Source organism: Sebastes fasciatus, chromosome 9 (genome assembly GCF_043250625.1).
Source record: "Sebastes fasciatus isolate fSebFas1 chromosome 9, fSebFas1.pri, whole genome shotgun sequence".
Taxonomy (NCBI): Eukaryota; Metazoa; Chordata; class Actinopteri; order Perciformes; family Sebastidae; genus Sebastes; species Sebastes fasciatus.
In genome coordinates, this window is record NC_133803.1 from 27,454,959 (window position 1) to 27,482,014 (window position 27,056).

Consider the following 27,056-nt stretch of genomic DNA (forward strand, 5'->3'; position numbering starts at 1 on the left):
TGTCTTCCTGTGCAGCGTGATTTTAAACCTCCCCTCTCCCTTTTTTTTTTTCATTCTCCTCCCACTATTGCTTCACTCTGTATAACGGGTCGGAAATAGACACGTTTCCATGAATATGACGTCTCCCTGGGGGGGTGGGAGGGGAACGAGCTCCTTGGAGATGAGAGCTTTTCTGATGCTGAGCGTACAGAAAGAGAGAGAGAGAAAACCTATTCCCGGGCAGAGCTCGTTAAAAGCCTGTCACAGTGGTGAACCTGTCATCGTGGAGAGGAGGGTGATTGATCGGGGAATGTGTCCCGTCAGGGGCGCTGTGAAACCAGAGTCATGTCTTGATCTGATATGGTTATCTGATGTGAATCTCAGAGCCGTCACACGCCTAGCACTCACAATAGCAAATTACACCGATCACCCCCTAAACCAACACTTCACATTACTTCCATCTGGTCGGAGATACAGAACAGTTTGATGGAGAAGAGCTTGATTCAGCAGGAGTTTTGCTCCTTCTGTGATAGCAGCCTTAAACAATCTGACGCTGTTGTGAGCCACATACTTGCCAACCCTCCCGATTTTCTCCCGGGGTCACACTTTTCCCGTTTTTCTCCCGATTTTCACACTTTTTTTCCTTTTCCTTATATCTAGGGATGCACCGATACCACTTTTTTTCAGACCGAGTACAAGTACAAGTACTTACATTTGGGTACTCGCCAATACCGAGTACCGATACGAGTACTTCTCTGTGCCAAAAGACCCTCGTTAACAGCCAGCTGGAGGGTGTGAGCGACACACGGCAGGCTGTGGAGTCATGCATACGAGGCGGTGCGCTGCGAGGCTCGGGGCGAAGGTGCTTCCCGGGGCAGACTGTCCTTAGTGCGCCCCAACCGCGTCGTGCCCCCAGGGCGGGGCTCGGCCCACGTAAAAGGCGCCAGGGGTCTGCGGCGATGTCTACAACCCACCCGACCCCTCTTGAAACACGGACCAAGGAGTCTAACGCACACGCGAGTCAGAGGGTGCAAGCAAAACCCTTCTCGCCCGCACCGTCGGGGAGGTGGAGCATGAGCACGTGCGATAGGACCCGAAAGATGGTGACGAGATGTTAACGTCACACTTCCGTAAAGTGGTATCGATGCCGTTGTATCGGCGCTGTTTTGCGAGTACGAGCACAGTATCTGACCCGATACCCGATACTAGTATCAGTATCGGTGCATCCCTACTTATATCAACCTGTTTCTGGCATTGTACAGTGTGTATAAGCCCTGTTGTTTCCACACGGACGGCAGTAGAGCTACACCAAGTGTCTTTTCTCAGCGGAAGAGAGCTACTCGCGACCATAGATATATATACGCTCGTGACCAACACAACAAGGTTTGAGCTGCGCTTGCCGCACATCACAGCGTGCAGCGCCCAAGTTGGGCTTTGCTGGACGCAGTCAATGACAGTGGACTCAGCGAAAAGCCGTCCGATGGTCGGTCGGGAGGAGTTAATCGGTCCTCAGTTCCCCCTGAACACTGCACGGCAAACAATAAAAGCTGAAATTCAAAATTCGACTCTAAAATGATTTGTGCGGCTCAAAATTCGGGCCAGAAACGGGCTAAAATCGTACAGTGTATGCCCAGCTTTAGTGATGGGTCAATATGCTAATCTCCCCATTCGACACTGTCGTGATACTTGGGTGCCAATTCGATATATATTGAGATTTTTTACGATTTACTGCAGTTTTTGTTAACTTTTAAACCCTAGACCAGGGAAAATGTTGGGACCTTTACTGAGGAAAATCTCTCAACTGATAGAGTACAAATGTTTGATTTTTAGCATGTATATAATCAGAGATATCCTGAAGTCAAATATATACATCATTGTCAGGAATTATGGAGCAATGTGTTTTTATAGTAATTCAAGTATTCTGAAATGTAGCTTTTTCCAGGTACAAATATGGGACTTTTTTTCATCTCTAAATTGATAGAGTAAGAATGCTTCATTTTGCGTCTGCATGTAGTCAGAGATCAGTGACAAGCTGTAAACACAACTTTGACATATTATCATCTTATAAAAAATGTTGTGGCGGAAGTGACAGCAAGCAGTTGCCTACTTACACATCCAGGAGACACAGAGCAACATTAGCATTCATTTGAAGGCGGAAACGTCTGAGTCGCTAAACGCTCCGCTGTGTTCACCAGCTGGCTGCTAACTTTCTTTGTCTGACATTCTCTGCTGGGCAGGTAGTGTACAGTGGGTTCATCAGAGCTTTTTCACTGCAAACAGCTGCCTGCTGTGGGTGGAAACAATGTTGATGAGAGCGGAAAGTGAACCAAAACAGTAAAGTTGCGGCGGGCTGTAAAACCAAAACAATGCTAAAGCGCTCCGTAGAGCGAACTGAGAGGGGAACTGCAGGTCACTACAAGCAACACCTTTCACACGACACCCAGTCACTTATTACTTTGACATTATAAAAATACTGATTAGTGCAGCAAGTTTTTTAAATGCCCAAAAGAAACATGTCTTTTTGATGTACTCTCTGCAAGCCGTTGTCGTCATTCAAGCGTCACAGCAAAGAGCAGAAATATGTTTTTTTCTGAACCAGCAAGTAGGACAGTACTGAGGTGAGTTGGCCAGCTACTGTAGCTCAAGGGTGGGCTAGTGTGAACCCGGCGCCCTCCCTCACTGAGCCACCTCTGGTGCTAATTGTGGCCTGAGGCTGCAGACACTTAAAGGGACCGTTTATAGAGGAACAGAGCGGAGGGCAGCTCAACCTGGACAGTCGATCTGATCTCCTCTTCTCCCTGTCTTCCCATTTCCCTTGCTCTGCTTTTTCTTTTTTCCTTTTTCCTTTTAAAGTAATTTCTGTAGATTCTCCTTTCCTGCACATTGCTGCAGACATTATAAAGACCTGTTTATTTGTATTTATTCAACACCGATGTTATTAGGCGATTTACAGGAAGATGTTGTAAAGAGAGTCGACCTCTCTTCGTGCTTCCCCCTCGTTTTCTCTAATTTCTACACTTTTTTTCCTGCTGACGAATGTCCGATGTGTTAGGTAATACCACCCACTTACTTGTAAGCACTTGTGGCAGAAAATAAATGCAACCACATGCTGCCGTTTGTATATATGTGTGTGTGTGTGTAGTTGCATGGTTTCTTATGCACTAAACTGTTAACCACTAGCAGGCGTAAAGCCACAGGGTCGAGCTTTTTAAACTTACATCATATTGCTCGATGCTGCGTACATGTACATGGCGTGCTGACTTCGTCTTAAGCTGCTCAGTTGAGAGAGTAAATACGTGAGGCACAGACAGTTTGCATTAAACAGCGAAGCTAAATGACAGTCTGTCAGAATGGCACTTTGTCAGGGCCTGAGCTTTAGTGCTGCACTTACCTCCCAATGCATTAAAGTGCCATCTTTAGGAAGAGGACAGCTACCCCTAAGACTGGCATACTCGAGGATACGGTGTGTCAGTAGGCAGTAGAGGAAATATGGATTATGTGTGCGAGACTCTTGACTTAAAATCAAATAGTTCCACATCTCAGCATGGTTTTCATCCCGGCTGTCCCGAATACCATTTCTTGGGCTTCGAAGCTTCAGTGAGAAATATTCGAGGGTATTCGAAGCTTCGTGTCGCACAGCAGCTGGCCGACATGTCTCTCTGTCTCCATCTTCCACGTTTCAGTGCCGCTACCACACTACTGATCACACACACACACACACCTCTAACAACAGCGATATCTGTCGGAGAATAACTAAGAATAATTAATGTTGAATATGAATAATTAATATTGTTGTGGGTTTATTCTTTATTTCATGGGCTATTTTGGGATTTATGGTGTCTTCAAATGGGGTGGTGTTTACGAGATATGAACATCATCGTATTCACAACCACGAAAGTGGAAAGTTTCTGAAAGCTCCGAGTTCACGAGTTGTGCCGTGTTTGTTGACGTTGTCAGAAATGGCGGAGACCATGGAAATTCACTTTCGGTGCATAATATGTTAATATATTGTAATTTTAGTCGTATATTGTTTTTCTTCATAATTGTATAATGTGTCTGAGGAAAATGTTGATATTCCCAACGGCCTCATCTTTTTCCTCTTTCATTAGGCCTTTGCATTTCCTTTGACAAATGAGAGCCAAATTAGCAACATTAAGAGCTAGATAAACAATTTTCTGCTCTCAATTTAATCATAAACACATTGGTTGTATAGATAATATCTATACCCAAAAGTGAAGCCAAAACATCTTGATTGCCGGCTAGTGGCTGGCTGTTAGTTTAGGAAGATGATTTGATATACTTCAGAGTTTTCTATAAGCAGAACGAGCATTTCAAACGTCAATATTGCAGCCGATCATGTTCATTTAATTGTGGGAAGCCAAAATCGTGATGGCGATTAATATTCGATTAATTGTGCTGCCATAGTCAGCAGTGAGGCTCACTGTATGCATGAGGTTTGTCAGAAAATACTTAATTAATATGATATTGTACCAGTGATAATGGCCACGTGACAACACTACTTCTTAGACAGTGGTGGGACGTTTAAAGGGGAACAACCCAACAGAAAAACACTGACACACTGCCTGTAAAATATTGAGGAAATACATAAACCCTTGGTGTTATATAAAAAAACAACATGTAAAACCCACTAATAAACCCTTTAATACAAGGTCATAATGCTAAAAACAAGGCGGTAAAGTAAGCATTGTGGAGATAAACGGGGCTGTCGTGGTTGTTTGTTTCTGACAGCACTCTCCCTCGACACACTGCATGTATGTAATGTATATGTGTGTGTATCTCTCCATCACAACAGATGCTAACCATGCTTTGTCATAGATAGAGGAAAAGACATCTGTCACCAGATCCCTTTAATGATGTATAGGATTTGGAGGATTCTCTCTCTTTCTGTTCGTCTCTGTCTCTATTGGAGCTGCAGAGCTCTTATGTAATGCTTGTGGTATTATGTAAGTGTTTGGGGGGGGGGGGGTGGCAGCGGCCTGGGTTAGTGGGGGGCGGGTCAACTGTTGTTCCTCTGCCCCTGGAGTAACGAGCCGTCCGTCTCCACTCGGGTCAATCCACATTGATCTCACACAGCTCGGGGATTTGACAACTGACCATGTGTGTGCGTGTGTGTGTGGCTAAAGCATTGCCTCACATCTGTATCATTGTCAGAAATATCCAAAATTGCAGCACACACAATATTTACAGTATTTGATTTTATAAACATTTAATACCTGAGCCGTGTGTTCTGCAAGCTAAAAGTTTCATCACCTTCGGAGTAGAGCTGCAACAATTACTCGACTAGTTGTCTCACCAACTATTTTGATAATTCATTAATCGGTTTGAGTAATTTTTTGAGGAAAAAAAAAAGAAGCTAAAATTCTCTGATTCCAGTTTCTTAAATGTGAATATTTTCTGGTTTCTTTACTCCTCTATGACAGTAAACTGAATATCTTTGAGTTGTGGACAAAACAAGACATTTGAGAACGTCATCTTGAGCTTTGGAAAACACTGATTGATCTTTTTTTTTTGACAATTTTCTGACATTTTATAGACCAAACAACTAATTGATTAATCAAAAAAAGAATCGTTAGTTGCAGCCCTACTTCTGAGGGAGTAAATGTGCAGATTGGTAACGCTAAAAGGAGCATAAGAAATAAAAGGATTGGTTCAGTCAAATTACAAAAAAGCAACATGTTTTTTGTCTTAGCCATGCAGATGGTTGTGGTTTTATTTGTTCACGCACTCACTGAAACTTGTTTTTCCACCAAAGAAATAGTCGCTGTTGACTGTTGTGGATAAGTTAAACCAAAACTGTGTGCATGGCTACATACTGTACCACTTGAGGTAAGCGAGAAAATGTCTTTTTCTTAATTTGACTGAAGCAACTCTCCGTGGTTGACAATTGCTGAACTGATGAGTTGAAAACAGATAACCATATTAATTTGATTCCAGTTTACCTGAACTGGTCGACACACGATGTTCAAGGTTCTTCATTTGTCATTTGTAGATTCCAGCAAAGCAGTCATTGGCAATGAAAATCTTTGGTCTCAGGTTCCTTCAACAATGCCCATAAAATATATATATATATATATAAGGGGAATTCAAACAAGTAAAAGTAAAATCTAAATGATAATCTAAGGCATAAAATAGTGCAGTTCAAATATAGGGCTTAAATATATATTTAAAATCTTAAATAATGTTTCTTTAGGCTGAGGGTTGTGCAATAGCGTCATGGTGTTCATATTATTTTTCTTTTTATCTTTTATTTATTCTGTTTTTAGATAGTTCTTGTGCAATATGAGTATGTGCAATATATGTTGTTTGTGGTTTACATTGTTTGTGTTTCTCTGTTTACATGTGGATTGTTGTTTGTTTCTATTTATTGATGCTGCTGTGGAGTCAGCTGATGGTGTGCAGCACTGAGTCCAAAACAAATTTCCCCAATAGGTTAATAAATTGTATCGTATCGTATCGTATCGTATCGTATCGTATAAATATAAGTAAATATATAAGAGTTTATTTGTAAATTTGTAATTTTGTGGAAGACAGCATTTCAGATGGGAAAAACTGAATGAAAGCAGGATGTAGTATGTATAAGCATGATGAGAAGTAATGTATGCACACAGTTGTAAACAGGAATAATGAGAAGTACTACAAATCTATATACGCAGGATTGTAGTATGTATAGAGAAGTAATAAGTTTGTATATTTATACACAGAGGTGTAACAGTTTGTAAAACAGTAAAGACAAACATGCCAACATCTCAGAACCTCTATGCAAAACTTGCTAAAAAAAGATTCCCATGTGTCAAATGAGTAAACAGAGGACAGTGTGTCATAGAAAACCCCAGAGGTCAATCAAAGGTACAAAGAATTAAATAAAGTGAACAAAGACCTGCACACACACCGTAGCAACACACACACACACACACACACACACACACACACACACACACACCAACACACACACACACACCAACACACACTCACACTCACACGCGTGTCACCCATAAGTAGAACAAGAAGAGGATTGGGTTAGATAGTGTGATTAACCCCGCTCTTCCATTCACACATTCAATTAAATGGTCTTAAGCTGTCACACATCCCCGCAGCGCCGAGGTATTTAACAGCCCGTGAACTCGGTTATAAGGAAAGTGATTTGAGGAAGGATTGAACCTCCAGGATTGCTCAGGTCTGATAAACTAAAGTGACAAATGTGAATTCTAATGAATGCTAACGTTACCCCGTGTCTGCCGGATGTGTAAATAGGAAATAGCTTGTAAACACAATAGCCATATCAACTTTAAAAAGTGACGATACGTCATTGGTGGCTTTACAGATCGTTGCGCTGCCCCCTAGTGGTCCAAGGTGACGTATCGCCTTGCTTTATTTCCACAAATTATTTGCACCCTGACTGGAAACATTACAAATTGGCATGTTTTGTGCACGGCCCAGGACAGGAGATACCCTTGTGTGAAAATATAAATTATAGCTGTTTTAAGTATTATATCTTTATTTCTATAGCTCAAAGGTTTAGATTCGAAGGTTACAAACAGTTGTAAGAATAAAATAAAACATAATAGAAAAGTGCGAAAAGCCGTCGTTGCGTCGTGCAAGTAGTTGGAAGTAATGGGTTTCAGAGCGCAGTGGTGCCGTTGCCGAACAACAACCTGTCACATCCCTTTTTACTTCCAGCTCTGCTCATCCTTTACTGTATAAAGCCGTTCAGAGAGGTTGCAGCGTGCACTTAAACCAACAAAATACCAGATAATGCAGATTATACATTTTCAGAACCAGCTTTAATGCAGCAGCAGCTACTGTAAATCATATTGATTTTTATCTTTCTCTAAATCCGGAGATTATGCAACACTTTTGTTTCACTTACTGTTCGACATCCATTTTTTTCCGCAGAATATTTAACAAGATTAAGTGCAGTATGAGAGGGTGACGTCAGTGCCGTGCTCATGTCCAAACACCATCCTCCATATGAGTTTGTTTAATCCTAAATCATGACGGATGCTCATATATGACTGATTGTGCTTAACATAAGGAAGAAGCATTTTGACATTTGCATTTTAAGCACTTAGCAGATGCTTTTATCCAGAGTGGCAGAGGGAAACAGTAACATAAATCCTCTATGACATACATGCACACATGCCATGTAAACAAAACCACAAGTTTCCACAGTCAAAGGTTTATATCACGTGTTTAGGTCGAATTTAGGTGCCAACACTTACAGTATATAAACTTTTTTAAATGACTTATTAAACATAGCATTCTTTTTATGTTATTATTATTATTATTCGGGTTTTTTTTTTTATTTATATCCATGTATTTTCTACAAATGAAGGGTTTTGTAGAAAGCATAGAGTAGGACAAAGTTCTCAATTGTTAAATGAACACAAGCAGCCGCACAAAAACTTTGCCTAAGTAGCCTAAAATTGTAAAAAATTATGAATTAAATTAGAAACTAGTCTGGTCAAAAAATAAGTAAAGTAAGGAATGAATCTGAATACGCTTTCTTTGTTTTGGTTTGAGTCTGGTTTTGTAACGAAACGAAACACTGGACCGGACAGGTGTACCGAATTTTGCCACTTGGTGTCGCACTTGACTCAGCAGCCTCTCGATCAAAATTTGGAGGAGTGGCTTGTCACCAAAATGAGAATAGCTTAGCCACCCTTAAGTGAGCCAAAGTTGTCGCTAGCTTCGGGGCTAACCCCCTTCACTTTAATCAGCAGGTGGCAAGGAAGACACAGGAACTTGGCTCGGGTCTTGAGGAGTTATAGCTTTTATTCACCGACAAATAAACTGTACACACACTGCTACAGCTACGTTCACAGCTATAACGCCACCGACAACCCCACACTCACCGCCGCCACACACACACACGGTCCTGTCGGACACTCGCTAAAGTTACGCCGGGCTGACAGACCGTATGTGTGTGACAACGGCGAGCACGGAGCCACCAGCAACGCTACAGCTGCTAACGTAGCACACGCACCAATCAATGCACTAATCTTGTGAGTTAGCGGTTAATAATCGGTTAACGAGGGTCGGTTATCGGTTAGGGAAAAAAAATTCAAAATTAGCATCCCTATTAAGGATGAGTTTGACTGATTGCATTATTTTTCTTTCAAATTTTCTATAGATATCGTGATAATATCGTTATCCTGAGTTCTTTTGGCCACGACAATCATGTGGTGAAAATCTGATGTCGTGACAGCCCGAGTTTAAATAGTAGATATTTTGTATTATGTTGCCTGTCCTTCCTTTGGGAAGTGTTTGCATCAGTTCCAAAAGAAAGGAAAGAGAAAGGAAAGCTTTGTCCCGATGTCCTTGCACACACACACACACACACACACACACACACACACACATATGCACACACACTTCTGGTATTGTTGGCCTCTGTCCATGCCTGCATCGGCCAGGTTCAGTGAGCCTCTAATCTGTGAATTGAAAGCACAAAGACTCCTCATAGACGCTCCACAAGAACCACGCCAGCAGACCAAGACTGTTGTTGTGGTTATTTTAGGGGGCTGTGGATTTGGCTGAAGCGGTGTCTCATCAGTATGTGTGTGTAGAGGCCTGTGTTGTGTGCTTGTTGTGTGTTTGTGTGGTGTGTGTTTGGGTTTCTATAACTGGTACTGAGTGTATGAATATGCATACAATATGTGTCAGATGTGAGACGATACAGAGTCTGAACTTAATTGTTGTCTTCCCGGCATGTTCTCAGTCTGCTGTTGCTCTCCGTTTCTGTCCAAGTCTTGTGTCTCTGTGTGTGTGTGTGTGTAGCACTACTCTTGGCACAGGCTGTCCTCGCTGTGAAGGGTCTGTGGGAAACACATTCTGGAAATGGCCCCGGCAGAGAAACTGAAGTTGTTCTTTTTTTAAGTTGACTGACTCTACGTTCGACATCCGAGGTGTTCGGCTGAAGCTCTTATAGACCTTTTCATTGCCATCCTGTTGCTAGGGCAACAGCTTTGGTCAAAGTTTACATCCTGTCAGCTACTGCATTAACAAACATTGCAACAGGAAAGAGAAAGGGGGCCTATTTAGTATGGATGGGACGATTCACCTATCTCCTGTTTCGATTCTGTCACGATACTCGGGTGCCGTAGATATGTAATGCGATTCGATATTACGATTTATTGTGATTTTTGTTAACTTTTTTAACACTAGACCATGGGGAAAAGTTGAATCATACACTTCCAGGGACTTTTAACTTTGGAAAATATCAAAATTAATACAGAATTTTTTTTTTGATTTTCAGCATGTATGTAGTCAGAGATGTCCTGAAGTCATTGTCAGGCATTATTTATTAAATTTTTTCCAGCAACCCGAAAATCAAAGAATAAAAACATTTCCTTCACAAATTAGTGGTATTTTCTTTTTTATTTATAACGGACATGTAATGTTTTATTCTTCTGGTGAATATAATTAAATCAATATTATTTATATATATATGTAATTTGCATATACGGTTCCTTTTTTTAACACCGTATTTTGGAAACCAGACGAAGTCACACGTGTATACTTCCGAGAACTTTGCCAAGTCCGTCTCTCACTCTCTCTCTCTCCTTCTCTCTCTTTTCTCTCTCTCCTTCTCCCGCTCGTTCTCCCTCTCTCTCTCTCCCCCATCTCTCTCCCTCCCCTTCTCCCTCTCTCTCTCTCTCTCTCTCTTCTCTCTCTCTCTCTCCCTCTCCCTCTCCCTCTCCTTCTTCCTCTCCCTCTCTTTCTCTCTCTTCTCTCTCTTCTCTCTCTTCTCTCTCTCTCTCTCCCTCTTTTTCTTTCTCTTCTCTCTCTTCTCTCTCTCTCTCTACCTCTCCTTCTCCCTCTCTCTGTCTTCTCTCTCTCTCTCCTCCGTCTCTCTCTCCCTCTCCTTCTCCCTCTCTCTCTTCTCTCTCTCCATCTCCCTCTCCTTCTTCCTCTCCCTCTCTCTTTCTCTCTCCCATATCTTCTCTCTCTTCTCTCTTTCTCTCTCTCCCTCTCTCCCTCTATCTCTCTCCCTCTCCCTCTGTCCCTCTCTCCCTCTCCCTCTCCCTCTGTCCCTCTCTCCATCTCCCTCTCATTCTCTCCCTCTCGCTCTCTCTCTGTCTCTCTCTCTCTCTCTCTCTCTCTCTCCCTCTCACTCTCCCTCTCTCACTCCCTCTCTCTCTCTCTCTCTCTCTCTCCCTCCGTGCTGCTGTCACTTCCTATGAGCAGACAGGCCCGTGTTGTGTTTGGGCCACACAGGGCCGGCTGAAGCTGAAGCCGCCTGACTCACGAGCTCTCGGCTGTTGAGAGAGAGAATGTCACTGCACATTGGGTTGCCTTCACGTCACACAAACGCACACAGCAAACAAACATACAACAGGAAAGTACACACAAATACTCAAAGCGCACAGACAGTACACACACACACACACACACACACAAAGCAAGCCAAGCATATCCTAAATACACACACACACACCGTCACACTGGGCTATTTTTAGCATGCCACTCGTATGCAGACTCATATGCAGCAGGAAATGCACATGATGTCTGAGAATGAATATGTGGCATATTTTGGCATGTTGTGATTGGCCTCTGCTGTCGGACAGTGATTGATTCATGGTGTCACCTCTGTCGAGTCGAAGATGGAGGGACAGAGCGGCGTAAAAATTGGATTCAGCACTTCCTCCTTTAGTTCAGGTTTTTATTTTGGCTCGAGCACAGCAGTGCTTTAGTGACACCAATTAATTGCACCCGTATGCCTTAGAATTAGGGCTGTCAATTGATTGATTTGATCGGTCAATTATGGACAATCATAATCGCAAATTAATCACACATTTTTTGATCTGTTCAAAATGTACCGTAAAGGGAGATTTGTCAAGTATTGTAGTATGGAAATCAATTAACAACACAAAACAATGACAAATATTGTCCAAAAACCTTCACAGGTACTGCATTTAACATGAAAAATATGCTCAAATCATAACGTGGCAAACTTAAGGCCAACAGGCAACAACAGCTGTCAGTGTGTCAGTGTGCTGACATGGACTATAACTTGCCCCCAAACTGCATGTGATTATCATAAAGTGGGCATGTCTGTAAAGGGGAGACTCGTGGGTACCCATAGAGCCCATTTTCATTCACATATCTTGAGGTCAGATATGTGAATGGTCATTCAATGGTCATTCACATATCTTGAAAATGACCATGCCAATTTTACCTCGCCAAAATTTAGCACAAGTTTGGAGTGTTATTTTGCCTCCTTCCCGACAAGCTAGTATGGCATGGTTGCTACCAATGGATTCCTTAAGTTTTGTAGTTTCATATGTTACCAGTATCTTCACTCTAGCTGAGCCCTGTACAATGTATCATATGGCTTTATACATATGATACATCCAACTGTCCCATTACTTGACATATTGTGGCACTAGTTGTTTTTTTGTTTTTCTGCATGAACATCATTAGGAGTTATATTGACCAAATCAGGAACAAAAGTACATGAAAGTTATTTTTTAAATGAAAACCAGACAAACGTTGTGTGTGTTGTGGTACGTTAGCTTCTCATTTATGTGTCTTCTCTTTCCATGGGGATGTTTGTTCATAATTGGCATTTAGAGAGTTTAGTTCTCAGCCAAAGCAGCTCTTGAAAAAAACAGATGTTGAAAAATCAGAAATTTTTCTTTTTGTCTTTGGATTTCAACTATTGGACTTATTTAAATTAATTGTAGTGGCACTACTTATTTATGAAATATTATACTGATTTTTTTTATTTGTTTATTTTTCTGTGTTTATTTGGTTGATGAGACGTTCCAGGATGAGGAGGAGTAGTCCCTCAGGATATCTTCCTTTCTCACCTGCAGTTGATGTTACATTTTTCATATTTTTTCAGTGTTTCAGCATATGTGTGTTTGTGTGTGTTTCTTCTCTGCAGGGATCCATGAGTTCCCCCGGGATTACTTCACCAACCAGGAGCGTGTTGATGGAGCGGTGGGCCTACACGTCCTCTGTGTGAGTGTTACCTGCAGCACTGTATACATACACACTTAGAAAAGGAGGCTAGTGTTTAATAGAGGCCTCTGTGAAGGAAATCACGAAGCTGAGATTGCAACAAAGCTCTTAAATTAAACATAGTAAAGTGATTAAAAATTGTTAATTATAATTACTGCTTCATCGGTGCAGAGATGTGTCTTTAAGGCTTTTTTATGCAGCAGCAAATCAGTGTGCAGGTTGCTCTGCTATCTAATAATGTAAAAGCCAATAAATCTGTCCAGTAGATCCTGTTATATGCTTTAATATAGTCATCAAAAGGCATTAAAATGAAGGTTATAATAAAAAAACAAGGAGATATCTCACTAAAAGATGAAAACATTTATACAATTCTATATAAAACTGGGTAAATTAGAAAAAGAGACTTGTGTCTAATACTAACTAATGCTAACTAACACACACACACTGACCCGGCTGTCAGTGTGGTGTAATGCGGAAGTGTTTGGCAGAGGTTGAGCAGAGGCTTATGTGTGATGTGAGGACACGCTGACTGACTGTCTAAAGATTCAGACACCAAAAACTGCTCGACATGTCAAACTGAGGTTACGTCATTCCCTGTAATTACATTCGAACATTTTTACAGTAGATGCTCAAATATTGGACTCAATGGCAGCAAGAACAAAGCTTATATTAGAAATTGGCCTTAAACTCATATTTTCCTTGTGTGTCTTTACAGAAACAGTATCTTGGTTACTCTGTATTAGGGGTGGGCCAGAATCAATATATTTGCTTCATTTGAGTCCATGCTGAGGTAGAAGGAAGTTACCGCTTTTATTGTTGTAGTCTGAGTAACGTGCCGTCATATCCGTTCCTTTAATGTCAACCAAAAACAAATCGCTGCGGACCGCAGCAATCCAAAACGAGAAAGTACAAGACGGTGTAGGGTCCGCGTGGATACGACCTGCACTCTAACATGTTGAATCCAAAGTATGGAAACACTTTGGGTTTCACATATTGCAGGAAAAGATTGGCAACTTATTAATGAAATTTCAAATGAAAATTGGCAAAACACGTTGAAGATACACCATAAATCCACCAGTTCATAGACATCGAGGGAATCATGACAGTCAGGCAGCAGCGTAAGCATTTCGCTCCACCACACAGAGGCTGAAGCCGGCGCGAAGCGTCTCCATGTCCCGGACTGTCTGCCAACTGTTGGTGTTCTCGTCGTAGCGCTCCACGTTACAGATGGTGTTGCCGTTGTTGAACCCTCCAGCCACATACAGCCGGTCCTCCAACACCGCGATGCCAAAGCTGAAGCGAGGGTTAATCATGGGATTCACCGCGCTCCACTGGTTTGATAGAGGGTCATAGGCGAGGACTCTGGACGTAGGTGAGCCGCCTTTGTAGCCGCCAACCTAAGAGAGGAACGGTGGAACATTTAAAGGGGACGCATCATGAAAAAAACACTTTTTCAATCTCCTGAAAATGTACTCAAGTATCAAAAGTAGAATTACTCATCATGAAAAATCAGTCCATTTCTGTGTCAGAGTATGAGTGTGTTGACATCAATGTTTTGTGCTCTGCTTACTACATAGATTTTGTCTTTGTAGGCGACGCCCCCCGCAGCATAAAACCCCATTTCCATGGGGGCGATCAAATTCCAAAGGTGGCTCTGAGGGTTGTAGCACTCAGCAGTTGACAGAGGTCCATTCGGGTTCAAACCACCGCAAACGTACACCTAGCAAACATGTAATATGTCAACATACGGTTATTCTAAGCTATGCTACCAACATAGCTCTCTGTGAACAAATACCTGTAACACTAACCACCAACCACACCACTAGATGCCGCCAAATCCTACACACTGTACCTTTAAGTTCCACCTACCTTGCCGTGTAGCATCGCGGTGACGGCGTCGCTCCTGCGCTCGCGCATTGGTGCGATCAGATCCCACTGGTTGGCGTCAGGCTGGTACCGCTCTGCAGTTCTGTGTTTGCGGACTCCATTACAGCCTCCCATGGCATATATGCAGCCGTTCAGCGCGACCACGTTGACACGGCTTCGGGGTACGGTCATTGACTGCACCTCTTGCCAGGTTTGGGTGGCGAGGTTGAGCTTTTGTACAGTCCTTAAATGTCTAACACCATCATAGCCTCCGACACAGTAGAGAAATCCACCGAGGAAGACGCAATCGTGGAACGCTCGAGGATCCTCCATGTTGTTCGCTCTCTCCCAGCAGTCAGCTCGAACGTCGTATGAGTCAATCCTGTCGGTTGGGAAATTATTCTCCCAACCGCCGATTGCCAATAGCACAGCAGAGGGCTGGCGTGGGCGGGTCAGAGGTCTCTCCATGTTGGATTCACGCAGGGTGTTCATGGCCTGGATCAACATGGTCATGCACGGACAACTCGCCAACACCACAGCGTTCGTGCTCACAGTGTCAATCAAGTACTGACCGGGCATTAACAGCAGGCGCACCTGGACAGAGACAAGAGGGAGATTGTTAGAGATTAAAGGAGGATTCAACTGATATGTGTGATTAAAAAAAAAATTGGGAGTACCAGTACCTGCAAACTGCTGTTACCTTGCTCAGCAACGTGGCCAAGTGACCCTGGCGTTCCCCAGGAGCGTGGTCGATCCAACGGAGGACGGCCTCAAACACGGCGCTCTCCTGCCTCACACTGAGCTCGTCCTCCTCAAGTAAACCCGCCAGCTGCTGCACAGAGAGCCGCAGGAACGTCACCGAGAATATTGCGACCTCCTCAAAGTGACGCAGGATGTAGAGGAAGGCCTTCAGCCTCAGCTCCGGACATCTGTGAAAGTCCGCCATCATCCAGATGTCGATACAGTTTTTTAAACTAAAATGCTGCGCCAGGAAGACGCAGCATGCCTGCGTGACGCCCTTGACGGCGAAGTGGTCTGCTCCCGCCAATAGCTCCAGCGCGTTCTCTTCCGTCACCACAACAGAACCGGTGTAGGCATATTCGACAATGAGGCTCATGATATTGGGGGACACCTGGGGGAAGCTGTAGACCTGCTGCTCTGATGTTGATGATTTACCGCAGAAGAGACGTCTGTGGGATGAGGAGTCAGAGGATCGCATTAAAGTCACAGGAACCAGGACATTTCTGTTTTACTTCTACAATTTCTACTTGTATTAAAAGATTATTTAACCAATTTAGCATTGCACTCCTATAAGCTGACTCAAGTGACATCACTTGAGGACGTTACATTTTATCAGACTTCATACAGCTTCTTCTGGAGCCACAAATGCAGTAGTTCTCCCCAAGTAAACAGTTTAAAGGTCCCATAACGTGCTAATTTTCAGGTTCATACTTGTATTTTATGTTTCTGCTAGAACATGTTTACATGCTGTAATTGTCTGTAAATGCCTTTATGTTTCTCATGTAGTCTGCCTGAATATACCTGTATTTACTCTCTGCCGGAAACGCTCCGTTTTAGTGCATTTCAATGGAATTGTATTGCTAGGCAACAGCTTGGGTCCATGTTTACTTCCTGTCGGCTGATGGCATTCACATACACTGCAGCAGGAAATAAACTGGGACACACTGTGAAATGGTCTAAATATTGTAGATTTGTGACATCACAAATGGACAGAAATCCTGACAGCTTGTTTCTAAAGCAGTTTCTGAATACGGGCTGTGTGTGTTTCTATGTGGATTGATTGTTTTGATACTTTCACAGTATTTATATATCACTTAAACCTACCTTGTGATATAAAAGACATGAAAATCTTACTTTTTCACAATATGGGACCTTTAAACAATGATATGTTTTCTTGCCTCTAACAACATTGCTCCATCGCTCTACTTGTGGTCAGAAAACCTTCAAAACTGCCTGAAACCATTTGCGTTATGTTACATGTAATCACATGATGAAAATAATCTTGCAGCTCACCTGAAATATGGGCTGCAGTTACAGAGGACGATCCTGTGGACTTTAAACTCAACGCTATCGACTCTGATCACAGCGTTGCACAGCAAACCCTTCAGACGGAGCTTATTAAAGATCATATTACTGCTCATTGTTCAAACGCTACTGGTGAGGTTTGAAAAAATCCTCTTTTTCTTAGTTACATTCTAATGACTTTCACCTGCCAGATTGTTTTTATTTGAAATGAAGCTTATGCTGTTGTCTTGTTCCCTCGTTTAAAAAAATGCATTTGTGTCTTTGACATTTTAACATCACATCCACATGTTTAAAAAAATGCCAGCACACATTACAACATGTGGACTATATCAGGAATTTTAGCTGCAAACACCAGCTTGTCGTTCAAATGGATTCTTTTGAAGCTAAACGTGACCTCACTTGAACGTCGGGCTGCACATTTAAATAACAAAGCTCTGCTTTCACTTCCATGTCGTGCTACATTGCAACCATCAAAATGTTATCCTTTCACTTTGTTATTGTCATCTATAGTGGTTTGCATAAAAACACACAATTCAAATGATTAGGAAATAAATGATTGAATGTTTTATTGGGGATGTGACGGTGAGGAAGGAATTACAACATAATAAGTCTGATTAATACAGTTGTTCCAAATTGTTTTAAGTTTGTTCGTCCGTCTGTGTGTATACATGCGGATATATGAGAGTGTTGAAAACCGTCCATCTTCCATCGGCGGCTGATTGACGGAGCATCTCAGGTCGTTAGTTTAGGAAGCGCTTGAATTATGCAGCAGAGCTTTCTATGAGCGTAGCATTTTAAACGTCAATATCGCAGTCGATTATGTTCATTTAATTGTGGGAAGCCAAAATCGTGATCGTGTGTGTGTGTGTGTGTGTGTTTGACCCCTGCAGGCGGTCTACATGTTCTATGCCCTGGCGTTGGTGTGTGACGACTATTTTGTCCCCTGTCTAGAGAAGATCTGTGAGGTAAGAAAACACTGCAGGTTATTAATTACTGCACTTACTCACTTCACAAGAACTGTCTTTGCAATGTGCTGTGATGTAATTATGTGAAGAAGTGTTTTCTTTCTTTCTTTCTTTATTTATTTATTTCTTCCTCTTTCATTCTCTTTCTCTGTTTCTTTCTTTATTTTGCTTTCTTTCTTCCTCTTGTTCTTTCTTTCTTCCTTTCCCTGTTTCTTTCTTTCTGTCTTGTGTTTTCTTCCTTACTTTCTTCCTCTGTTACTTTCTTGCGTTATCTTTCTTTTTACTTACTTACTTCCTTTCCCTCTTTCTTTCTTTCTTTCTTTCTTTCTTTCTTTCTTTCTTTCTTCCTTTCTTTCTTTCTTTCTTCCTTTCTTTCTTTCTTTCTTGCTTTACTTACTTTCTTTGTTTCTCTGTTACTGTCTTTTTCTGTTTCTTACCTGCATTTTCTTTCCTTTTTTTACTTACATTCTTTCTCTGTTACTTTCTCTCTCTCTCTCTCTCTCTCTCTCTCTCTCTCTCTCTCTCTCTCTCTCTCTCTCTCTCTCTCTCTCTCTCTCTCTCTCATCCTCTCTCAACCAGCGTCTTAGCCTGAGTGAAGATGTTGCAGGAGCAACCTTTATGGCAGCCGGCAGTTCAGCCCCTGAATTGTTCACCTCTGTCATTGGTGAGAAACACACACACACATTTGCACACATACATATGTAAAGTATACATCTTTGGAGGGAACAACCATACAACAAGTTAACAGTAATTTTCTGTTAGAAGACTGAATTAATATAACTTTATGTTGCCATATACTTAAAACCAGCTGTGCATAGAATTGGAGCAAATATGATTTAAAAATATTTATAAATGGTCACTATATCCTGACAGTAGTGCATGAGACTGGTAATCTGAAAAGCTGCCGTCTATGAGAGCGCTCAGCACAGAATAGACGCCTCGTCCTGCTGCTGGGATTTGTAGCATAAGTGTAAATATGCGGCGCTCCCATTGCAAAGAATTTAAAAAAGAAAAAACGGGAACATAGCGGTTGTGGCGGTTGCTTGCCATTTCCTGCGGTTGGCTTGTCTATATTGCGGTTATTGCGACAGCCCTAGATTTTTTTTGCTCACTTGCTTCTCCGGGCTTCTGTAACAAATAGCTTGTCCCGTGTGGTAATCTGTGTTCGCTTATCTTCTGTACAGGAGTTTTCATCACGAAAGGTGATGTCGGGGTCGGCACCATCGTGGGCTCAGCCGTCTTCAACATCCTCTGCATCATTGGAGTGTGTGGGATATTTGCCGTACAGGTACAGTGATGTCTTTATGTCTCTTTCTCTTGCTATTTTTCCCTCCAGCATTCACCGAACCCAAGCCTCCCGCACTATTTATTCTTACAAAAACACATTTATTTTAAATTTTTTGCAGTATGCCTCAGTTTTCTTTTTTAAATGAACAGTTCACAAAAAAAAAAACTTGTATGGAAACTACACTCTCTTTTGTCATAACTGCATTGATTTTGCAGCAAAAGTGTGTGTCAGAAAATGATATCTGTCCCGCTCGCTGCTGTAATCCCGGGAGGAAAAGAGAAACATACTTTGAAAGATTTTTTTTTCCTATTTAGATTGCATGTTATGTAAGACCAAAACACACACACACACACACACACACAGAGGGAGAGAGAGGGAGCTTGGTTTATCTTGTTAGTAGTGCACAGTAGTGAGTACCTTGTGGGATGTGTTACTTAACAGGACAAAAAAATGTTCAGTGTCTGCAAGTTTTTGCGTCGTCTCACTCCTTTTCCCTGTCTGTCTGTCTGCCTGTCTGTCTCTCTCTCAGACAATACGTCTCACCCGCTGGCCTCTGCTCAGAGACTCTACGTACTACACCCTGTCTATTTCTGCTCTTATAGTGGTAAGGAATATCTTGATATAACCCAAACAGTCATATTAACATTGCAAATACAAATACTAGGGCTGTCAATCGATTCAAATATTTGATCGCGATTAATCGCATGATTGTTTATAGTTAATCGTGATTAATCGCAAATGAATCACACATTTTTATCTGTTCAAAATGTACCTTAAAGGGAGATTTGTCAAGTATCTAATGCTCTTATCAACATGGGAGTGGGCAAATATGCTGCTTTATGTTTATATTTATTATTGGTATGGTACTGCATTTAGCATAAATAAATGTGCTTAAATCATAACATGGCAAACTCAACAGCTGTCAGTGTGTCAGTGTGCTGACTTGACTATGACTTGCCCCAAACTGCATATGATTATCATAAAGTGGGCATGTCTGTAAAGGGGAGACTCGTGGGTACCCATAGAACCCATTTTCATTCACATGTCTTGAGGTCAGAGGTCAAGGGACCCCTTTGAAAATGGCCATGACAGTTTTTCCTCGCCAAAATTTAGCACAAGTTTGGAGCGTTATTTAGCCTCCTTATCGAAAAGCAAGTATGAACTTGCAAGTACAAGTATAAAACTGAGCCCGCTACAACCTAAAAATCTCAAGTTGCGTTAATGCGTTAAACAAATAAAGTGGTGTTAAAACAAATTTGTGTTAACGCCTTATTATCATGTTAACTTTGACAGCCCTAACAAATACTCATCCTGGAGTCTCTTGTGTGGAGAAATATTAATAGCTTGTATCATCTGGACTGATGTAATTATACCGTCACATATTTACAATAGAAAACAGCTTTATGAGTTTCAAAATCAAATCTATGATTTTCACATCTCTGTATTTTCCTCTCCCATATTACAGTTCATATATGACGAAAAAGTGGTTTGGTAAGTCTATTTTTTTTTATAAGTCACTATCATTGACGACAAGACGACAGCCTCAAAGAGCAATTTATAAAATAATTCACATGATCCAAACTGTGTTTTCCAGGTGGGAAGCTCTCACGTTGATTCTGATGTATTTCGTCTACATTTTGCTCATGAAGTAAGTAATTAAGCTTCATTTCTGACACGCAGTTAGAACACCTCGTTGTCAAAATGAGGACACTTAAAAACAGGGGTCCCCAACCCGCTGATAGAAGTTAATTTGTCAAAGCATACCAATGTCATGTTGTTCATTTTCACCAGTCTGAATTCTCTCCCAGAGCCATATTGGGACTCAATCTGCTGTGTTATGCCAGTGCTTATTCAAAGTGATCACTTCCTGCTGCTCTATTTATGCGTCCACGCGGCGACAGCCGTGGCCGGAGGCATTATGTTTTCAGGTTGTCTGTCCATCCGTCCCATTCTCGTGATATCTCAGGAACGCCAAGGGGGGAATTTCTTAAAATTTGTCACAAACATCCACTTGGACTCAAGGATGAACTGATTAGATTTTGGTGGTTTAAGGTCAAGTTCACTGTGACCTCTCAAAACAGTTTTTTGGCTACAGCGGGTCGTCAACCAATCAGAAGGTCGGTGGTACGATCCCTGACTCCTCCAGTCTACATGTCAAACTGTCCTTGAACAAGACACTTAACCCCAAACTGCTCCCGTGAGTGAGTCGGTGTGAATGAGTATTTAGATTAGATTCTGATGAGCAGGTTGGCACCTTGCATTGGCAGCCTCTGCCATTAACTTAATGTTGATAATGTTGAAAAATTAGTAAGAAAGACAACTACATAAAATATAAGTTGCAGATTAGTATTGAAACACAATAAATCAGTTGTGGCGTGAAGTTGGTAATAACTGCAAAGTATTTTGTGAATTTCACATACTGTATACTGTATATAAATTGTTGTGATTGATGTGAACTGGATTTGACCTGAACTTTGTTTCAGGTTTAACTCCCACGTTGTTCGTTTCCTGGAGAGACGGAAGAAGAACTCGTCTAGTTTGAGGAACGGAGCGGCCAACAACGCCGAGCTAGACGACGGCTGTGATGCGACCAGTGTTCTACTGAAGAAAGGTACACTTTTTATTTAACAAGGATTCAGCGGCTGGGTATTATCCAAAGTGTTGATCTGCTCTTTAAAGGTCCTGACACACCAAGCCAATGGTCGGTCGTTGGACAGTTAGGGGCCTTCGGTCTAGTTTTTTCAGTGTGTCCCGCACCGTCGACTCTAGTTTGTCCGTGTCGGAGGCTTTTCGGCCGATTCAGCATGTTGAATAAGCGGTGGAGCTCGTCAGTGAGAGAAATCACCCTGATAGGCTGTTCAGCTTATGCAAATCAGTGCACGAGAAGAGAAAGGGACGTGAGGAAAGCAAGCCAACAAGTAAAGTCAAGGGGTTTCATCTTCATCTCATCTGATCGTTCCAATAAACAGATATTTTCACAACAACATCTGAAATGAAGCTAAGTGGTGAGTGAGAGTGGTGAGTGAGAGTGGTGTGAAAATGGTTGGCAAACGCCGCTTTATTTCGTCTACGTATCATAACAACGGCTTGTATATCCGCCGTCCCCGGTCTTCTGGTTTCCCTTTTTGAATGATGAATACAAACTACCGCCGCCTGCTGGTGTGGAGAGTTATATATTGTGTGATTACATGTGTGTGTGTGTGTGTTTATGTCCTACAGCGAACCACCACAGGAAGCCGTCGGTGCTGATGGTGGACGAGCTGCTGTCGGCGTACCCCCACCAGCTGTCCTTCTCCGAGGCTGGCATGAGAATCATGATCACCAGCCACTTCTCCCCGAGAACCCGCCTCACCATGGCTTCACGGATGCTCATCACCGAGGTCAGGATACGTGCGCCACAGCTGCACTTTTGATTTAGAAAAAGAAAGAAAGAGAGAGAATGCAGACTGCAGTGTGTTTTCCTCAGAGGGAAATGTGTTTCAGAGAACCTCTTTAACGAGGCAATCTGATGCTGCACGGAGGCCCCGGCCTACAAATCAGCTCGGCCACTGAAGATTCTCGGCATTACGTATTTTTGTACATTTCTCAAGAACTAGTCAAGAAGACATGATGCAGAAACATCTCATTCCAGCTCAGTCCTTCACTTCCCTGTAGTCCACCTCAAATTAACTTATTATTTTTTTGAACAGCTTAAAATGTCCACAAAGGGACTGTTGTAAATTCTTGCATTGTCAAATGGCAGCCTCTGCCATGGACAGGATAACCTCATCAAATCATTCCCCTGCCCGCTGGCCAATTATACACAGGTGGCCTCAATCCACTGAGGCCATTCATTCCCCTCCCCCTGATTGGCAACTGCAATCAGGTGTGTGGCTTCAAAGACTATATAAGGCCCACAGCAGCACCAGCAGAGCAATCTGCTGCATCATCCAACCCTCTGGCCATGCGTCCCTGCGAATAAACCATGGTTTGGATGCCAATAAACCCCCTTAAACTGATTCCGTCGTCCTCTCTCTTTAATTTGAGAATCTTAGGCGGTTGGCCCTGCCGGAACCCAAGAAAGTTTTAATAGGGACGACTTGTTGTGCTTTCAGTTTGATTTGTTCTCTGACTGTTAAAGAAGAAATAAATTCCCAGTAAATATATCGATACGTCACCCGATTCGATGTCATATTGACGAATGAAGCTGCTGTATAAACAGGATCAGGCTATTTTCTATCAGTATGTTTGTATGTAACTGTGTTTGTGTGTGCGTTATACAGAGGCAGCGTCTAATCAACACACGGACTTTGACCAACGGTGACTCTGATGGTCCAGTGAAAGGAGGAAGTAGGCGGGGCGTAGAAAACGGACTGTCCGGGGCTGAAAGGGGTGTCGGCGTTCGCCATGACGACCGGGAGGCGGGCAACGAGACGGAGAACGAGGACAACGAGAACAACGAGAACGATGAAGAGGAAGAAGAAGAAGAAGGAGAGGGACCCCTTGTACCCTTCCGCTGCCCAGGTACCTGCTGGAGATGGAGCTGTGTTATTGAAAGTGATTTATTTTGTGTCACTTTTGCTGCACATGTAACGGGAGGTCTTTCTTCTGTGTACTTCCTGTATACACAGTTCATAACGGCCCCGTTAACTTTGTATTGTACCGCTGATAGCGGTCACACTCCAACGAACCACAGACAGCTCCGATGTTGATTCAAGATGGATTTAGTTGATTTATTTGCTTTGAAGCCCTTCCCGTTCACCTGGGAGATACAAGCCCAGTCTGACTTGTTCCCCCAGTGATGAGCTTTTATAGTTCCATCGTTACCTTGGATACTGTAGTATATAATATTAAATATAAAATAAACTTATAAAAATATGGAAATAACACAAATATGTACACCTAAGGACTTTCAAATAAGGGTAAAATTACAAAAAGATGAATAGTAACAATGTATAAAGCTGAAATTGTGTATATATTACATCTCACCCCCACTAAATTCAAGCATCACATAAAATAATATATATCTATATTATTCTTTTTCTTGCATTACGTGAAAATTCCTATTAAACAAATAAAAAAAAAACGAATTTTGTTTCGTACATGAAACCTCAAGGAGACTCAGAATTAGTAAAAAGGTGTGAGTGACTCACTCATACAGATGTACTTAAACAAATAGAAGAGTAAGAGAAACTGGCAGTGTAACTCTACTCCACATTGATATATAATCTGCCTGTATACACATTTCTATACACACACTATTGAAAGAAAAACGTTTCATTGCTCTGTAGGGTCCTTTCCATAATGTTGTCAGATACTTATAATAACAATCTGAACCTGTCGGTGGCAAAAACAATCACTTTTAGTGGACGTAAACTGACGTTACCAGGTCGCCCCAAATGATTATATTACAGCTCGTTTAGTGGCCGGCGGCTGCAGCGTTCTCCCTCAATATTGGACCAATTTCAGAAAATGTTATTAAGCAGTTAGACACAAAAACATGGGAAAACAGGGTCCAGGTTGAAAAATACCGAAGTTACCCTTTAATGCTAAGCTAAGCTAACCACGTCCCGACTCCAGCACCATACTTCAACACACAGACGTGAGTTTTCAAAGAAAATAAGCGAGAATAAGCGTATTTCCAAAAACGTTGAAATATTCCTTTGATATGGGAGCTTTGTAGTTTGGTTTTGTTGCAGTGACAATATGTTTTCCCTTAATGCATTTACTGGTTGCTAAATGTTGGTTTGGCACAAAATATGTATCCCAGTCAGCTTTCGTTTTATTTTGACAGGCCGTGCTTCAGTTTCCACTTAAACAGCAGACTGACTGTGGTGTTGTACTACATCAGAGCATTCATCACACAAAGTCTTTAAAAAAACGCTAAAGGCTTTTCAAAACTAATAATATGAAAAGGGTGAAACACAAAAACGTAATGAAAAACAGATGATGAAAGTATAAATGATATATTTGCTGTTCATTTTAATCTTATTTAGATATGAATCGTGATTAAAACACAATTCTGTCATATGAGCATTTATTGTTGATCATCTGCAGAGTAATTCTTATCAAATCAAGCGTGTTTGGAACAAATTATGTCTTTATCAAAATAAGTCTTTAAAATGAACTTATCATTCATCTCACTCCTGCATGCTTGCCTCTTTGAAAGTACTGTATTTAACCATTCATCTGCATCTCACTCTGCAATAATATTCATCCTGTTGCTTATGCTCCTTAAACTTGCATTAATCATATTTAAAAACAGAATTAACTGTTCTTATGTGTGGACATCAGTGTCTCTTTACCCTTCCTCCCTCTTCATACGGTCCATGTATATCTCAGTCTTCAACACTGCGTCTTTCTCTGTGTGTTTGCAGCGGGAGTGTGTAAGAAGCTGAAGTGGCTGCTGGCCTGGCCTCTGTGCCTGCTGCTGTACTTCACCGTCCCAAACTGCTCCACGCCTCGCTGGGACAACTACTTCATGCTCTCCTTCGTCTGCTCCACCATGTGGATCGCCGCCTTCTCCTACGTCATGGTCTGGATGGTGAGAGACTGGGGGAAAAAACAGGGGAGGCAGAGATGTAGATTAAAAAAAGAAAAAATCCTCAGTGATGTACTATTCTGCTGTAGCCTGTGTGTTTTTATACATTTACATTTGTGGTAAATCTTTAAAGGATCAATGTGTAACATTTAGGGGGGATCTATTGGCAGAGAAATTGAATCTAATATTAATAAGTTTGTTTTTCTTTAGAGTATAATTACCTGATAATAAGAGTTGTTGTGTTTTCGTTACCTTGGAATGAGCCGTTTATATCTACATATGGAGCGGGTCCTTTCTCCACGGAGTCCGCTATGTTCCATCGCCATGTTTCTACAGTAGCCCAGAACGGATAAACCAAACTCTGTTAACTTTTCTTGCTTTGACCGTAGTCGTTTACGTTACTCGCTGCTGTCGCCGCCGCTCTCTCTCTCTCTCCTGCTTCACCACTCACTTCCCACGTACACACGAACTCTACGCACTGGCTCTTTTCTCTCTCTTTTCTTTCATTCATGCTTTCGCATCGCCCACCGTAGTTTTCCAACACGCTTGTCACACGGGAGAGGCTTCAGTTGGTTGCGATCTCCTCACCTCACCACTACATATCGTATATCCTACACACTGGACCTTTTAATGTCTCGTGGAGCAATTAAAGAAGCATTGTGTAGGATTAAGTGACAAAAAACGAACAAAAAAGAGTGGTACACCTCTACCGTAAATCACAGACAGCTGTACACGTACATTTGTTGACATGCTGAAAGATTTGGAACTGACAAATATGTCGTCAGAAGCCAACCATGTCGACTGAGAGGGTAGAGTAATATAACAGGATTTTACACAATATGACTCTAAATTGTTTTATTTATTGTGACATCGGAGATGAACACAACATAACAAAAATAACCATGCAACAACTAGGGCTGTATTATTTATATTATATGTAATATTTAATCGCGATTAATTGCATGATGGTCTATAGTTAATCACGATTAATCGTAAATTAATCAAAATGTACCTTAAAGGGAGATTTGTCAAGTATTTAATACTCTTATCAACATGGGAGTGGACAAAAATGATGCTTTATGCAAATACATGCATATATTTATTATTAGAAATCAATTAACAACATAAAACAAATACAAATATATCGTCCAGAAACCCTCAAAGGTACTGCTGTATCAATTTAGATATTTTCCAAAGTCCCTAGAAGTGTGTGATTTTAACTTTTTCCCGTCGTCTAGTGTTAAAAAAGTTAACAAAAATCCAATAAATCTTAATATCCAAAAGGAATACTTGTAGAATCGTAATACTTAAAAATGGCAATACTTATCGAATCGGCACCCAAGTATCGTGATAGTATGGCGATAGGTGTATCGTCCCAGCCCAGCTGTTATTTTAAGGTAAAAAA

General features: G+C 41.7%; 2 protein-coding genes across 3 annotated transcripts in view; one reads left to right on the forward strand and one right to left on the reverse strand.

Moving 5' to 3' along the window:
• The window catches only part of slc24a3 (solute carrier family 24 member 3), a 102,472-nt gene that overhangs the window by 59,988 nt on the left and 15,428 nt on the right, over positions 1–27,056 (forward strand). For both annotated transcript variants that reach the window (XM_074647002.1, XM_074647001.1), the window contains exons 3-13: positions 12,890–12,966; positions 17,769–17,843; positions 18,423–18,507; positions 19,028–19,131; positions 19,661–19,735; positions 20,597–20,622; positions 20,726–20,779; positions 21,615–21,742; positions 22,351–22,511; positions 23,394–23,634; positions 25,488–25,654. In XM_074647002.1, the coding sequence (XP_074503103.1) occupies positions 12,890–12,966; positions 17,769–17,843; positions 18,423–18,507; positions 19,028–19,131; positions 19,661–19,735; positions 20,597–20,622; positions 20,726–20,779; positions 21,615–21,742; positions 22,351–22,511; positions 23,394–23,634; positions 25,488–25,654 (1,193 nt within the window). The remainder of the gene's footprint in view (positions 1–12,889; positions 12,967–17,768; positions 17,844–18,422; positions 18,508–19,027; positions 19,132–19,660; positions 19,736–20,596; positions 20,623–20,725; positions 20,780–21,614; positions 21,743–22,350; positions 22,512–23,393; positions 23,635–25,487; positions 25,655–27,056) is intronic.
• Positions 14,073–17,010, reverse strand: LOC141773554 (kelch-like protein 10). Its single transcript, XM_074645398.1, has 5 exons — positions 16,867–17,010; positions 15,533–16,022; positions 14,836–15,426; positions 14,537–14,686; positions 14,073–14,363 (listed from the first exon to the last, which is right to left on the reverse strand). Exons 1-5 carry the CDS (start codon positions 16,992–16,994, stop codon positions 14,073–14,075), a joined length of 1,650 nt encoding a protein of 549 aa, XP_074501499.1. The 5' UTR covers positions 16,995–17,010.

Coding starts and splice junctions, on each gene's coding strand:
- LOC141773554 (XM_074645398.1), bottom strand. CDS start 16,994: ATGAGCAGTAATATGATCTTTAATAAGCTCCGTCTGAAGGGTTTGCTG. Junction 16,023..16,866: donor AACTGCAGCCCATATTTCAG/GTGAGCTGCAAG, acceptor CTCATCCCACAG/ACGTCTCTTCTGCGGTAAAT. Junction 14,687..14,835: donor CCGCGATGCTACACGGCAAG/GTAGGTGGAACT, acceptor CATGTTTGCTAG/GTGTACGTTTGCGGTGGTTT.